Source organism: Nanorana parkeri, unplaced genomic scaffold, assembly GCF_000935625.1.
Source record: "Nanorana parkeri isolate BGI_ZX_2015 unplaced genomic scaffold, ASM93562v1 scaffold3015, whole genome shotgun sequence".
In the NCBI taxonomy this organism is placed as follows: Eukaryota; Metazoa; Chordata; class Amphibia; order Anura; family Dicroglossidae; genus Nanorana; species Nanorana parkeri.
The window spans coordinates 57,902-70,710 of record NW_017309283.1 but is presented as its reverse complement, the minus strand read 5'-3'; the positions used below and the strand labels follow the sequence as shown (position 1 = coordinate 70,710).

At 40.9% G+C, this 12,809-nt stretch overlaps 1 protein-coding gene across 1 annotated transcript in view; it reads left to right on the top strand.

Moving 5' to 3' along the window:
- The window catches only part of LOC108802663 (KN motif and ankyrin repeat domain-containing protein 1-like), a gene marked incomplete at its 3' end in the record, with an annotated part of 18,796 nt that overhangs the window by 2,570 nt on the left and 3,417 nt on the right, over window positions 1-12,809 (top strand). The window contains exon 2 of the mRNA XM_018574520.1: window positions 2,370-2,448. Within this exon, the coding sequence (XP_018430022.1) occupies window positions 2,412-2,448 (37 nt within the window). The remainder of the gene's footprint in view (window positions 1-2,369; window positions 2,449-12,809) is intronic.

The following is a 12,809-nucleotide window of genomic DNA, read 5'->3' as shown; positions in this document are numbered from 1 at the left end:
AAGATTAGTGCCGCTCCTGTGACTGTCCCGAGTGACGAGTCCCGATCCTTGCGTCTGCTGCGGCTGCCACCCGCAGTGTGTGTTGTGTGACACGACTACATAAAGCTTTCCCTCTGTGTCACAGACTTTACTGCGGTTCATTGTAAAAAAACATTGTACAATGAACTGCAGTAAAGTCTGTGGCACGGAGGGACAGCTGTATTTACCGGCGGCTGTGCGTGTGCGGGGATCTTCTGAATGAAACAGATCATTGGCAGCTGCAGCTGCCTGTCATTGGCAATGACCAATAGCCAGACGGAGGCGGAGCCGATACACGTCTCTGCAGGCACCCTCTCCTGTGACCCCTCCCCTCCACTGGTCACCAAGGACGCAGATGAAGAGCCTGCATATGTTAGGTAAGGTTGGGGTAGTCTGTGGGTAATAACTGGCTTGGGGGGAAAGAGGGAATTGGGGGACTAGCTGGGCTTGTGGTATTCAGCATTGCTGTATAATGATTATACAGCAATGCTGAATGCCACCAGCCAGGGGCGGACTGACCATCAGGGGACCCGTCACCCCGCCCCCGCTAAATGAACCTCCTGGCCGCAGGTGCAGTGGCTCCCTCCCACCGCCGTCTCTCTGCCGTTAAAGATGTGGCTTTCTAATCGCACAGCCGCTCGCTCCTCAAGGGCAGCTCTCTAACATGCCTGATTAAAGGGCCGCATCTGCCTGATCCAGCCAGCCCGGATCGACTCGGTATGCGAGTTGGCAAACTGGCTGGTGCGGCCACAGGTGAGCCTCCACTACCAACCAGGCCCCGGGAGCCCCCACTGACCACCGGGGTAAAGTGACCAGTTTTTTTAAGGGCTTATTCACACTGAAATCGGCCGGCACGTACAGCTCCGTGCTGCGTGCACGGCCGTATCGGGCAGCTCCCGGGAAGAACGGGTGTTGCGTGTGATTAGTACACAGCCCCTGTTCTTCTCTATAGGACTACATGGCCGTAAGCCGCCCTACGCTCACCCGTCCTGCATATCCGTGCGGGTGAGCGTACTCGTATGCTCGTACGGACATGCAGGGCGGGTGAGCGTAGGGAGGCATACTGGCCGGTTTCTGGCAGTGCCCCTCCCGAGAATGGACTCTGGATCCGCCCCTGTCACACATGGACTCATACACACGCACATACCTGCTCAAACATAAATGCACACAAGCAATAGGTTGGACTTGATGGACTTACGTCTTTATGTAACCTCAAATACTATGTAACTATGTAACTATGAAATCATCATACATTGATTAGTTAGACAAACATATTTTTGTTATACTTATAATTACTGTTTTTCCACTTCCTGGCCCTCTTAGGCACTAGTGATGTAGCCCATGCCTAAGAGATGCATTCTGGGAAGTTTACATGAGAAGTGCATTGCTGGCAAATCTCATTTTGCAAGCTGCCAAATCTCACAAGAATTTTCCCCCCTGAGATGATGTGCATGGTAACATGTCCTAGTCACATGTGCCAGAGTTCCAGGAAGTAGAGGGAGATGGATTAATCTGCCCTTAGTATAAATGGCCACTGTGAGAAACATTGGGAAGAAAATAAAAAAAAAGCTATGCAAAGAATAAAAACCCAGCGATTATCTAGAAGTATGTGTTGTAGATTGTCATTACTAAACATTTCATTTTAAAGATATGGTTAAAGTTCCTCTTTAAGAGGGAACTTCCCTCTCCTATCCTATCTTACCTTTTCTGTGAGGTTTTTTTTTTTTCTTTTAAGTAAACTCCCATGCCCATCGAATTCAACATTGACCTGCTGCCATCCACCACTCCACGCACAACATTGTCCCACACTGCCCATTTTTCTTCCTACGTTATTGTAAGCTGGCTCTTCCAGGTTCTTACAGACAGCCCTCAATGACACATCACCAGGTCAGCTCTCCAGCCCCTGTGTGTCCGTGCTCCTGCAGCCTCCTGGGGCATGAATATCACAGGAGACTGCAACAGCAGGGGTATGTCATTCCTGCATAGACAAACACACAAACACAAAAAGATTCTGCGTTTCTTTTTAATAGCAGAGGGAGGAGGGTTGCAGTGGGGAAAACTCAGTTTCTGGAGTGAAGGTCTGCTTTAAGTTTTTCCTTTAAAAAAAAGCTAACAGCAGCTAGAGTTAGAATAATGGAATAACAAGCATTAGAATAATGAAATGTCAAGAATTACAATAATGGAACCAACTTGCAGATGTAAAATGAAAATGAACATAATACTGATATTATCTAATCTGCTGCTTGTGTTAAATGTTAACGATGCTACACAGTAGCTTACCATGAATCAGAGTTGTTCTCAGAATGGTAGATTTTTATTCCTATCGTATTTTATGACGTGTTCTCTTTTACAGATTCCCTACTGAGGCTGGGTCTTTACATTTTCGTACCAAGATGACACAGTCTATTAATATAAGTAATAATCTTCCAGGTAATGTCCTTACGTGTTGTTCAGCAATACTTGATGTTCTAAGCAAAAGAACAATGTGGTTTTGTCACATAATACTGTATATGTAGAAAAACCAGCTAAACAATTCTGTTGAATTCAACACCCCATATTTGATGGGGTGTTAGTTTATATTTAAGTACAATAACTAGTGTTTAGTTTGTTCAACTTTGTGGGAGGGCTACTACTAGGCAAACTAGTCAAACTCCTTTAGGCCTGGTTCACACCTAGGAGTTTTTGAGCAGTTCTAAAAGCGCTTTTAACTGCCCAACACAAGAAATCCCATGATTTTCAATGACCCTGGTTCACCCCTGAGCAGAAAAACGCCAAATGCAGAAAAGGTACAGGAGCTTCGTTGGGCAGTTAAAAGCGCTTCTTTGCATCATAGACTTCATTGGAAATGCCCAAAAACGCACAACAGAAGCATGTTCTACATTTTCGTGAGCGTTTTTGAGCAATTATACGCGTGCTCTTCCATTGCCCACAATGGTTTATAAGCTGCCAATCAAAACGCACGTCTTCATGTACAGACATTCAAACACGCATACAAATGTGCACAACGCGCATAAGAGCGCAAATAACCGCATGTTGTTTGCGCAAGTATAAACATGAAGGCTGCCATCTTTGACTATTTTTTCAGGAATTTTTTGGTTGTCTGGCGTTGTCTGGCCATGGTGACCATTTTGTTTTAAAGCTGCACTCTAGGCACAGATTAAAGTTACTGATTATTGCAGCTCTGTACCTATTAATATATCATTAAATGTATTTTTAAATGGAAGCTGTGCAAGTATCTGAATTTAACTTGATATCAGCCTTGCAGTCCCCTGTAAAGCAGAGCTGAGACTGGGGCAAGAAACCAATCAGTTGTGCTGCAGTGCAAGGAGCATGCTAGCAGAAGGAGAGAGCATAGTGTGCGAAAAATATGAGCCTCTCAGTCTGCTGCTTTTCCTTTCACTTGTCCAGTCACAGGCTGGGGGAGGGACAAGAGCTGTAAGGATTATTAGACTGCAGCAAAAAAACAGGTCTCCTGCCCTGCCAGACAGGGCTGTGCTGTGTAGCAGAGCTGTGTACATTTCAATAATGGATGGAAGCAACCTGGCAGGTAAAACAGTTACCTTATATATAGTTCATCTAGTATTTAGCTGTTTGCCTGGTCGCTTGAGTCGCTGACCTGATGCAAGCAAATAAGGACTTCTTCACTCTGACTCCCCTGGTATGTATGCTTGATCCAGGTCAGGGATGCAATGGGAGGTCAGCAAAGGCAGCCCTTCTATTACTCCCAGGAATAGTATACATTAACCAGACACTTAAAATATTTGGTGCCTGTGGTTGCCCTTGATGTAGGTAAACATAACAGGCGACAGAAAGGGGTTGATTTACTAACCTAAACACACGCACGCACCAGGTGCGCGTGATTTTCACACAGCAAAACGTATTTATCAACCAAAAAGTCTCTAAAAGCATATTTCCACTAATGCCATATATGGAAAAATCATGCACATGATGCATATATAATGCTGCTTCACAGTTTAGACAAAAATGGTTAGCTCATGCATTTACATTCCTGCATTCATCAACGCAAGCAACACAACATAGAGCTAATTTACCCAACATCACCTTGTAATTCATGCAGGGCTTTGCACAACACACCTGCTGGGTGTGTACACACAACAAAGGTGTTTAGATTCCACCCATAGATCATGCTGGGAGGGAACACACTACAGAGGTGTATACATGTTCGTGGTGTGTTTATAAGGTTAGTAAATCAACCCCAAAGTATCTTTGGCTTTATATTTTCTATAACTAATAGAAAATGAGACCTAGTACACTGCACAAAATGAGTCCACTCTGGTAGGCTTTCACATATACATTCTTATACAGTTTACAATATCGTCACAAAAATCACCCTGAACCACATGAGTAATAACCACAGAACAATATTAGTAAAGTGTATATCAGGGCAAAATAAAAGAAAATGTTTAGTACATCTCTGCTGTGTACATTTCCACATGTTTTGTCTCTTTATAGCTGAACTCAAGCCTTACCTTCAGTTTTGCACATGTGTAAAGGGTAGACATGTGCGATTCGTTTAGTTCCGAATCAAAAATTGTACGAGTTTTCCAAAATTCAGACATTCGTACACATCCGAATTTCCGAATCCCAATGCATCCGTATGTTTCCTAATCAGATTTCCATTTCTGAATTTCGGATCCTGTCCGAATTTCGTTCAAAAACTAAACTGAATCGGACATGTGACTTTTCTGGCCAATCAGATATGTTTTTCGGTTTAATGCTTCAGAATGGGTCTGAACACTAATTTTCCTTACGGCAACATGGGATCCATATACAGTATATACATATAATACTAAAGCTGGATCTCCTAGACCCCAATGGCATTCGGGATCTGAATTTCCAAATTGAATTGGGGAGCTCCTGAATGCCATTCGGGTCTGGGAGCCTCAGCTTTAGTAATATATATATATATATATATATGGCTCCCAGACCCGAATGCCATTTGGGTCTAGGAGATCCAGCTTTAGTATTAATATCTGTATATGGTTTTCTTTGGTATTCGCTACGGATATTCGTAAACTCATCCGAAGCTAACGAAAATTCGGATTTCGTCCGAATCAGAAACCCGAACCAAATTGAATTTCAGATCCAAATCCCAAAATGACGAAATATCTGAACCAAATTTTTCCACAGCTTACATGTCTAGTAAAGGATTCTTCTCTACTGTAAAAACAATAGTCTGATATAACTGTTCACTTCTCACAATTTGCATTAGAAGTGACAGCAAATCAGATAGAGCCTGCCCCATTCCCTGGCTGGAGAATGTCCAACATTATCTAGCTCTTTCCTCTCCAGCCTTACTGTCCCTGACCAGCTCCTTTTATTCATTGGATTTCATTTGTTTCAATCATGGAGGCTCAGCATCTGGGCATTACCAAGGGTGGGCTGGGTGCAAATGCAGCATGCCTAGGATGCTCACTCCTCCAGACTGACATTCACCCATCAACGCATTTTGATATTTTCATGACTTTTTTCAATAGCGACCCCACTGCTTGAATCAGGGCTGAAGGCACTTGAGAGGAGTACTGAGGCAGTGTTTTATGATGTTTTAGAAAGCTATGCACAGCAACTAGCCAACCTCTCCCACCAGTCATGATCTGCCTGCATTGTAAGAGAAAAACAGAGACCTAGTGAAAAGATCACTGGGTCTAAGTAGGGTATGTAATAAAAACAGAAAAGTTATCTTTAAAAACTTTTTTAGCTACACCTTGCTACTACTAGGTTGGACCCCCTTTGTCTTCAGAACTATCTTAATTTTTTTGTGGCATAGATTCAACAAGGCTCTGGAAACATTCCTTATGGTCCATATTGACACAGTTGCTGCAGATTTGTCGGCTGCACATTCATGATGTGTTCCTCTCCCGTTCCACCATGTCCTAAAGGTGCTCTATTGGATTGAGATCTGGTGACTGTAGAGGCCATTTGAGTACAGTGAACTTATTATCATGTTCAATAAACCAGTACATGATTTTAGCTGTGACCTGGCACATTATCCTTCTGGAAGTAGCCATCAGAAGATGGGTACAGTGTAGTCATAAAGGGATGGACATGGTCAGCAACAATACTCAGGTAGACTGTGGCATTTAAATGATGCACCATTACACCCCCATTACCAACCTGAGCCATTGATACAAAGCAGGATGGATCCATGCTTTCATGTTGTTTACACCAAATTCTGATCCAACCATCCAAATGTTGCAGCAGGAATCGAGACTCATCAGACCAGGCAATGTTTTTTCAGCTAAGAAGAACAGGGGGTCTCCCAGATAAAGAGTAACTGGAAGTAGCGGTTACTTAGGTAAATCAAGACCAGTAATTTTTGCCCTTTACGCTCAGGTCTTCCAAAGATGAGTTATGGTGGTCTGCAAAATGTATTGCTAAGGGACTATCAATTTCCTTATTTTTAATATCTCTGAAATGTTCGCCTATACGTATACGCAACTGTCTTTTAGTCTTACCAATATATAGTTTTTTGCATGGACACTCAAACATATATATTATTTTACTACTCCCACAGTTTATATATTGGGTAATTTGGTAAGATTTTGTGCCGTCCGTATTATGGAAACATTTGCTTTTTGTACATAAGGGCATACCTGACATTTGCCACAGGGGTACATTCCTTTTATTTTTGGCATTTTTGACAGAAATGACAAAATGACATCCTTGCTTGGTCTGTACTCTGAGCTAACTAAATGGTCCTTCAAGTTTTTTGCTCTACGTGCTGTCAATAAGGGACGTGGGCCGACTATATTAGCAATAATAGGGCAAAGTTTTAAAATATGCCAATGTCTGTCAAAGATCTGCTTCAATTTCAGCCAACACGTCCCATATTGAGTAATCATTCTCACATGATTTTCTTGTTTCTGTTTCTCTTTTTTTTATATTTTTGTCCCTTTGAGAATTTCTAATCTATTTTTTTCCCCCACTTTTGCTTTACTTTTTCTAAGAGTTCTGTGTGAATAACCTCTCTGTCTGAACCGGTTATACAGGGTTTTAGATTCCTCTATATAGTCAGAGTGTTTTGTGCAGTTGCGTTTAATTCTTAGGAACTGTCCTGTGGGAATTCCTTGTTTTTGTGATAGAGGGTGGTGACTTGTTGCCTGGAGGAGTGTGTTGGCGGCAGTCTCTTTTCTAAAAGTTTTTGTGATCAATCTTCCTGTTCCAACTTTCTCATTGTGAGGTCAAAAAAATAAATTTCTGAACGGCTATGGGTAAATGTTAGTTTTAAATTACGTTCATTAATGTTTAACTCTGAAATAAATTCTTATTGATAGTCCCTTAGCAATACATTTTGCAGACCACCATAACTCATCTTTGGAAGGCCTGAGCGTAAAGGGCATCTGTGTTGAATTTATCCCCAAGAAGGGGAGACTTTGATAAGGTACTCCAACAAAAAGAAAAGACATGGATATTTAAACTCGATACCATGATACCCTCGGGCCTTAACAATGAAATTAACTTGAACGTTTTTCTCTAAAACGAAGTTCCACAATAATTACTGAATTTGTTACTTTTTATATGTTTAAAAAAAAAAGAGATTTATATATGGTAGTTTTTTCACCTTTTACTACTTAAATGATTGAGTGACAAGATCTAAATATGTTCGGAATGAATGAACGATTAGACGTGTTTCTTGTCTTTTATAACATAATCCTCATCTTCACTCGAATAAACAAGCATACACTCTGATTAGAATTAAACAGCAGGTGTGCAAGGGTTATTTAAAACAGCCACTCACTAGCTACCCAGAAGGCTCTGACGAAGCCCCGGTAGGCGGGGCGAAATGCATTGGCCGGAGTATGTTTGATCAATCAGCTGTGTGACCCACACACAAGGCAGCCTCCATGAAAGAGATCCGTTAAAAGACGAGGAGGGGAAGACATTGGTTTGGACCTTCAGCTAACACCATTTGATGACCGCTCAAGTACCTCGAAACCACGGTGCACCGTGTCTACAATAACTACAAGGGATAAGCTTCCTAAGGACTATAGCGGAAACTAAAGGTTTTGAGACAACCAACAGTGAGTACAACAGCATACTGATAAAACAGTACCTCACATGTTCAGTCACTAAAAAGTGACGGGTGTTACTGACCTGCATATATACCTGGGACTGTAACAAACACACATCATCACAATTGATGTAAAAGTAACTCAAGTGTTGAGCCTACTTCCTCTTGGGAATACTGCAATATTGTTGCGCATCTACTTTTTGATACATTGTATCTGAGAATCCTTAATCGATATAAATCCGAAAGGGACATTATTCATAAATTTACTTCAACATTGGAACAGGACTTCCCATTTTAGTACCAGTAAAATAGACGGCTATTTTAGACACCACTTACAGCCTACAAGGGGTCAATGGTCAAAACTAACCATCACCCCCAGTGAACCTAGGAGGTTATCATTGCCTGAAATTGTGTGGGGCCCATAGTTTGAATGTGTGTATGCATGAGTGTTATGTACAACATTGTCTTTTTAAACTGAAAATGTGAGAAGCACACAGATGGAAATTGGAATCTTGTTTATATTAATAAAATTTATACTTTTTTGCAAAAAAATTACTGGTCTCGATTTACCTAAGTAACCGCTACTTCCAGTTACTCTTTATCTGGGAGACCCCCTGTTCTTCTTACATGTTTTTTGGTTCAATAAATCTTGATGACCAGGTATTATCAATCAAATACCGTATATACTCGAGTATAAGCCGTCCCGAATATAAGCCGAGGGTGGGAAATGAGGCAGCTACTGGTAGATAGATACCAATAAAATTACATTAATATTTATTTAAAAGAAAAATAACCTAGCTCTGTAAGTGGAAAAGGGGGTACAGGGCTACATATCATGTACTACGGATCATTTAACCCATTCATGTTAGCAGAGGATCATTGTAAATGTATTGTCTGCACTGTATTAGCAGTATATACTCTATATAGAGTATATACTGCTAATACAGTGCAGACAATACATTTACAATGATCCTCTGCTAACATGAATGGGTTAAATGATCCATAGTACAGGGCTACATATCATGTACTACGGATCATTTAACCCATTCATGTTAGCAGAGGATCATTGTAAATGTATTGTCTGCACTGTATTAGCAGTATATACTCTATATAGAGTATATACTGCTAATACAGTGCAGACAATACATTTACAATGATCCTCTGCTAACATGAATGGGTTAAATGATCCATAGTACAGGGCTACATATCATGTACTACGGATCATTTAACCCATTCATGTTAGCAGAGGATCATTGTAAATGTATTGTCTGCACTGTATTAGCAGTATATACTCTATATAGAGTATATACTGCTAATACAGTGCAGACAATACATTTACAATTATACTAACATGAATGTATTAAATGATCTGTATGTAGCCCTGTACCCCCTTTTCCACTTACAGAGCTAGGTTATTTTTCTTTTAAATAAATATTAATGTAATTTTATTGGTATCTATCTACCAGTAGCTGCCTCATTTCCCACCCTCGGCTTATATTCGGGACGGCTTATACTCGAGTATATACGGTAGTAATATACACATCGGTCTTTGATCTCCAGGAATACCCCCTTCTTTGTTTCAATGTTTTTTCAGCTTCTATTGTCCAGTTTTACTGAGCCCTTGTGATTTGTAGCCTCAGTTTCCTGTTCTTAGCTGCTATAGCCCATCTGCTTCAAGGTTCGACATGTTATTTGAGTTACTGTTGCCTTTCTATCAGCTTTGAACCTGGCCATTCTCCTCTAACCTCTGGTGTCAACAAGGCTTTTTTCACCCAGAGAACTACCATTCACTGGATATTTTGCTCTTTTTTAGACCATTCTTTGTAAACCCTAGAGATGGTTGTGCATGAAAATCCAAGTAGATGAGCAGTTTCTGATTGAACTCAAACCAGCCCTGAGTATTTGACATCAACATCTGACATCAACAACCATGCCACATTCAAAGTCACTTAAATCACCTTTCTTCCCCATTCTGATGCTCATTTTGAGCTTCAGCAGATTGTCTCTCTGTCTACATGCTTGAGGGCCAGTTCACAGCACAAACTCCGCGTTCCAGTGCGTTTGGCCTCTGGAACGCAAGCCGGTCGGCTCCCTGCGTTCAGGGCCGGGAGGGGGAGTGGCTGTGCATTGAAGTCAATGGCACCACAGCCACACACACCCCCCCCCCCGCAGTGCGATCGCCCGCACCCGGAACGCAGGCACATTAGGTAAATGTTAAAATATTTACATAATAACAATATTTCATACCAGACAGGCAGACAGTAACATTAGTAAAATAAATAAAAGTGACCCTTAGCAAAGTCTTTGCTTCTATGCAAGTCAAATCCGATATTGGAGTCACTGACTCATGAATGACCTTCATAGTTCTGAGAGGTGTGCTGAGGTGTTTTATGATGCTCTCAGACACTCCTTTAATGCGAAATGTTCTAAATGCATCTATATTTCCACTTGCCTCTGCCTTTAAGATTGTAAGCCCTCAGGGGCAGGGCCCTCCTTACCATCTTTTCTTGAATTGTATTGTGGTTTTAATGTCTTCCTTATATTGTAAAGCGCTGCACAAACTGTTGGCGCTATATAAATCCTGTATAATAATAATAATAAATGAAAAGGGTTTTAGGCTTTGATAATCAGAGTTATACGTTTCTCCAAGGAGGTCCAATGTCCTCCTAAGACTCCTGGGCCTAGTAACATAGATGTGTTTGATGTCTAACTGTTTGTTATTTTCCTATAATTTAGCATAATCAATTTTTATTAATCTAATTCTATCATAGCAGGAATTATGGAAATTGTACGAAATGTATCTCTGTGTAGTTCAAGAACCAGACTTGCATATTTGTATTGGGAAGTCACATACTAGATAGGGTATTTACAACATGTCTTCATTAGAAGACTTTGGCTTTCATAGCTGCCTCTGTCCTGTCAATGGTACTTTAACTGGAATGTTTTAATGGGATTTTTAATGCCTCTGCTTTTGCTAGAGGTGTCTTGGGCTGTGCTGTGAGAGGGGTGTTATATGAAGTGTCTTACCGTCTCTGGCAACTCCAGATGTATTTGACTTTTTTTTTGTTGCTGACTTTATAAGAAATTAGGTGAAACGATGTTCATGAGGACTTTCCCACTCAATTTATGGTCTGGTTTGAACTTAAGGGTGAACATTATGCAATTTTTTCCTGTTTTGTGTACTTTAAAAATGGCAAATTCAAACCACACCCTTATCCATACATACAATCTGAATGGCTAGGAAAGGGAGGAGAGTGAGGGTGCAACCATACCAAGCCACAGGCCTTCAATATTGGGAGGGTATCTTGCAAGGGGGTTGGCCAAGCCCCCTTCCATGCAATACACCTTTTACCCATGTTGAGGGGACAAAGACCTCATCCCAAAAACCTGTACTCAAGAGGATTGGGGGGGGGGTTTGGAAGTAAAGAGGCATCCATTAATGAAAGGGTTAACCTTTTCCAGACACCCGATTCCTGAAGATCGGGTGTCTGAGAGTCAAAGCAGAGCCGCAAATGTTTTTTCTTTCACTTTCAGGAATGGATACATAATGTATCTATTCCTGAAAGAAGAATGTTTCAGTTTTCTGATCATTGTTGGAACGATCAGAAAACCTTTAGTGACAGCTGAATCCTGAACTGCTGCAGGATCAGTGTCACTAACTTATTATTGGCTGTTCTGAAGTTTGAAGCAGCCTAATAATAACCAAACATTTATTAATTTATCAAACAGTAATAGTGAGATTAATTCACAATGACTGCTTGATATAATTAAATAAGTAAAATACAATTTTTAAAAGTTTAAAAAAATAGTGAAAAGTGTAAAAAAAAAATAGTGAAAAGTGTAAAATTAAAAATAAAATAAAGGACAAATAAATTTATATATTTATTGCATTTTTTTTTTTTTAGCTGTGCTGGTTTTGTAAAAAATATTATAAATCAAAACTGGAAAAAGTTTTTTTTTTTAAACGTTTTTTCCATTTTATTTGTCCTAAGTGATGCATTAGACACACATATGTGATATAAATATATAGCCCTATCTGTCCTCTAAAAAACAATATATAATATGTGTGGGTGCACTTTGTAAGAAAGTATATTATTGACGTGGAAGAATCACACAGCAAAAATGTCAGTCGTGTGTCAGTCATTTACGAACAGAAACTAAAAACAAGCTCAGTCATGAAGGCGTTAAAGGAGCAGTGATTTTAACAGGGTAAGAATAAAAATGAAAAATTCCTTCAAATATCGTGCCTAGGGGGTCCCTTGAACCTGCCTGTGAAGTGGCGGATCTGTACGATGTATAGAACCTGCTGCAGCAAAACTGCAGCAGGTTCTATGCATCGTATAGAACCTGCTGCAGTGTGCAGTTCCTTTTAGGTCTGGTAGGAATGTTAGGAGGGACCATTTAAAAAATAAAAGCGTAGGATACCCCCTAAAAGTCATACCTCACCCTTAAGATCTCGTAGGAATATTCAGGAGGGACCTCGTGTACAAAAAAAACGAATAAAAGTGTGTGGTTCCCCCTCAAAGTCATACCAGGCCCTTAAGGTCTGGTAGGAATATTGAGGAGGGACCCCACGTAAAAAAACAAACAAAAATGTGTGTGGGGTCCCCCCTTAAAGTCATACCAGGCCCTTAAGGTCTGGTAGGAATTTTAAGGAGGAACCCCACCCCACAAAATGGGGGGAAAAAACATGGGGCCCCCCTAAAATTACATACCGGACCCTTGATCCGAGCATAGGCCTCGCTCGTCCCCCCCCCCC